At 39.3% G+C, this 3,844-nt stretch overlaps 1 protein-coding gene across 1 annotated transcript; it reads left to right on the top strand.

Annotated features, from left to right (window-relative positions):
• The first annotated feature begins 971 nt into the window (after nucleotides 1-971).
• Gm20926 (predicted gene, 20926) lies at nucleotides 972-1,655 on the top strand. The gene has a single exon (XM_017318863.1). The coding sequence runs from the start codon at nucleotides 972-974 to the stop codon at nucleotides 1,653-1,655; it is 684 nt and encodes a 227-aa protein (XP_017174352.1).
• Nucleotides 1,656-3,844: the final 2,189 nt, after the last annotated feature.

Genomic DNA, 3,844 nt, shown 5'->3' on the forward strand with positions numbered 1-3,844 from the left:
GTGACCCTTCTGGCCCTTTTATTTTTTTTTTTCTCTTCTTCTTGATCATTGGGTGTAATAGTCATAGCACAACCTAAATTGACATAGAATTTCAAGGAGATGATCCTCATCAGAGACAAATTAACTCAGGGCTGAAGAAATAAATGTTGATCTGAGTATATTCTTCTGAGCTCTAGAGAATTACTTGTTAATTACACTATTTTTATGTCCTTGTTTTTTTATTTCTTTGTTTCTTTGTTTGTTTGTTTGCCTGCTTGGTTAATTTTATTTGAGTTTCTGTATGTTTAGATTTGGCTGTCAGGAAACTCACTGTGTAGACCAGACTAGCCTTTATCTCACTAAGGTCTGCCTCACTCTGCCTCTTGAGTACTATGATTAAAGTTATGGGTCACCACCACTTCCTATTAACTTCTCCATTTGATTGTTTGTTTTGTTATTTTTTGTTTGAATTTCTCTTTTGTTTGTTTTTCGTTTGATTTTCTTCTGTTTTCTTTTACTTGTTGTTGTTGTTGTTGTTGTTGAGACAGGGTTCCTCTCTATAGCACTGGCTTCCCTGGAACTCACTTTGTAGACCAGGCTGGTCTCTAATTTAGAAATCTGCCTGTCCTTGCCTTCTGAGTTCTGGGATTAAATGCGTGTACCACCATGGCTGACTTATTAACTTCTTATTTTTATAAAATTAATTTTAGGAGCTCAAATCTGTTTAGCATAGTCTTCTTCACATGCTCAGAAGTTCTCGTAGAGAAGAGTCTTGGTCCAGCATTCACTCCCAACCCATAACCATTGCCCATCAGGAATTCATATATATGACAGAGGCAACAGCATTGTGTCTGGCGTAAACGGGCAAGATCTTCAGTCCCAGGCAATGGGCAAGTATGATATTTGAAGAGAATGGAAGCCACTTAGACAGTGTGATCTAGCACAACAGGTCTACAGCCAGGTAGAAGACAATACCTCTGAAGAGTCTGAGCATGACATCACTCAAGAAGAAGAGTAGGAGGAAGCCTTCTTCCCAGGCCCTGGGGAATATTGTTGGCTGCAGAATTTCTCACGGGTGGAAGGAAGGTAATGAGCCTGTCAACCATTGGAAGGCCATCATTCTAGGTCAACTGCCAACAAACCCTTCTCTTTATTTGGTGAAGTATGACGGAATTGACAGTGTCTACGGACAGGAGCTCCACAGCGATGAGAGGATTTTAAATCTTAAGGTCTTGCCTCACAAAGTAGTTTCTACTCAGGTGAGGGATGTCCACCTCGCCAGCGCCCTGGTTTGCAGAGAGGTACAACACAAATTTGAGGGGAAAGATGGCTCTGAGGACAACTGGAATGGGATGGTGCTAGCCCAGGTGCCATTCTTACAGGACTATTTTTACATTTCCTACAAGAAGGATCCGGTCCTCTACGTCTATCAGCTCCTGGATGACTACAAGGAAGGTAACCTCCACATCATTCCAGAGACCCCTCTGGCTGAGGCGAGATCAGGTGATGACAATGACTTCTTAATAGGTTCCTGGGTGCAGTACACCAGAGATGATGGATCCAAAAAGTTCGGAAAGGTTGTTTACAAAGTTCTAGCCAATTCTACTGTGTACTTTATCAAATTTCTTGGTGACCTACATATCTATGTCTATACTCTGGTGTCAAATATCACTTAAATTAAAAAAAATCACAAAGTACAGAAAAGTAAACTTATAGGATTGAAAAAAATGTTTATTTTCCTGTGTTGGGTACCTATGGGTCTTTGACAACCTCAGTATCTTTGTCAATAAAATTTGTTTTGTTCTAAAAATTAATACGTGTGACATGACATGCTTTTAGTGAACACATTGTTGGAAGAGATGGACTATGGTGGAAAGAACATCAAAGCAAGATGAAAGTTGCAACTCAGGCTGTGAACAGTGCATACATCTAATATTACACAGGCTAAAATGGACAGGACTTAGATTCTGTGGTCTGCATAGTGAGCAAGGAATTGGAGATATGACTTAGAGGAGCAGGGATGGCAGCAAAAGATGGATTTTTAGGAAGAAGGGGAGAAAGACAGGACATAGATAGAATCTCTGGAATGAAGTCTGAGGGAGAAACAACAAGTTGGGGGAAAGAGTGATAGATAAAAGGAATGTGGCCTTGTTACACAAAGTGCAACCCAGAAAACTGATCCAAAGAGACTCAGAAATCAGACAAAATCAGGTTTCATTTGAATAATGAAACCAAATGAAACTTGTCTCTCATTTTAAGATTTATTATCTTTATTTATATGGGTGGGTAGTAGCTTGAGAGTATAGGTGACCACAGAGACATGAGTTGTCAGATCCCATGGAGCTGGCATTAAAGCTGATTGTTAACCATTGGATATGAATTCAAGAAAACAAATCCAGTTTTTTTGCGGTACAAAAGTACTCTTGACAACATGGTCATCTCTCTATTCCCATTAAGATATCTTTTTAAGAAATCCAATATTAACATGCAGAAAAGAGACCAGGTAGAAGTTAAGAAAGATTAAATTGATGGTAACCTTTAAAAACAATAAAGGACACACAAAGGAGTAAAGGACACTGAGGAACAAAAATATTCTAAGATGAAGTTCTCAAAATGTGAAGCAGGAGACCCAGGAAGAATAGAAATTTTCTGCAAGTAGTTAAAATTGGACATATCCACATTAGGTTCTTTGGTTTCTTAACAAATAGCCAGCTGATCAGGTCAAATAGTAATTTAAAAGAGAAAATGAGTATACGGTGAGATAATATATGGTGGGGCATGGATCCTGAGTGCTTTCCCTGAGCACTCTTTGCCTGGGATGAATCCTGTGATCTTTTGGATGTCTCTGTGGAGTGCCCCAGATGACCATCAAAATGTTCCCCATGGCCTGTTCCCCTGGCTCTCCTCCAAACATCTGACTCCCAACATACCTATGTACCATTTCAGCCTGTCTATTCCCTGGAAATTTCAGTCTTAAATTTATGTGTGACCTCATTCTCATAAAACAGTGAAGGTATACTCAATGCATATGTGCTGACCTCTTTTCTATGCCAGTTCTCATGGGTTTCAAACTCTATGAGGTTGCGCAATATGTTGGTCACTACTCCTGAGTAGCCCCTGTGCTTCATGGGGGTCTTACTGGGTCCCATAAGCACTCTGAGTGTTTCTTTTGTTTGTTTGGTTTTATTGTTGTTGTAGTTTTGTTTTTGTTTTTGTTTTCTTTGGTTTTTTTTTTTGTTTTTGTTTTTGTATTGTTTTTTTTTGTTTGTTTTTGTTTTTAGTCAGGCTTGTCATGGACTCAATCATTTGTGTTTTTTCTCTAGAATAAGTTTAAATGCCAAATGACTTGAAAATACTCTCTATTGTTGATTAATTTTGGTATTTAAGAGAGTTTTTGTGCTAGCTGGATGTCTTAATTAGGGTTCCAATGCTGTGAAAAATCACTATGACTAAGGCAACTCATTAGAAACATTTCATTAGTGCTTTTCAACATTTCATTGCAGTTTCAAAGGTTCTGTCCACTATCATCAAGGAAGTAAACATGCAAGTGGCTGGGAATATGTGGTGGTGGAGAGGAAGCTTAGAGTCTTCTGCATGCAGGGATGGTGTCTTCCACACTGAGCAGAGCTTTAAAGCCTCACAGTTATATGCTTCCTCCAAAGAGGCTACACCTACTCCTATAAGGCCACACCTCCTCGTAGTCCAACTACATTCAGAGTGCCATACTGGTTTCATAGAAACTTGACAAGATCTAGAGTCTTGAAAGAGGAGGAGCCTCAGTTGAGAAAATGCCTCTTTAAGATCAAGCTGTAAGGAATTTTCTTAATTGGTGGGAGAGGACCCAGTTCATTGTGGGTGGTGACAC

The sequence above is a fragment of the Mus musculus genome, chromosome Y, assembly GCF_000001635.26.
Source record: "Mus musculus strain C57BL/6J chromosome Y, GRCm38.p6 C57BL/6J".
Taxonomy (NCBI): Eukaryota; Metazoa; Chordata; class Mammalia; order Rodentia; family Muridae; genus Mus; species Mus musculus.

Coding starts and splice junctions, on each gene's coding strand:
- Gm20926 (XM_017318863.1), top strand. CDS start 972: ATGACATCACTCAAGAAGAAGAGTAGGAGGAAGCCTTCTTCCCAGGCC.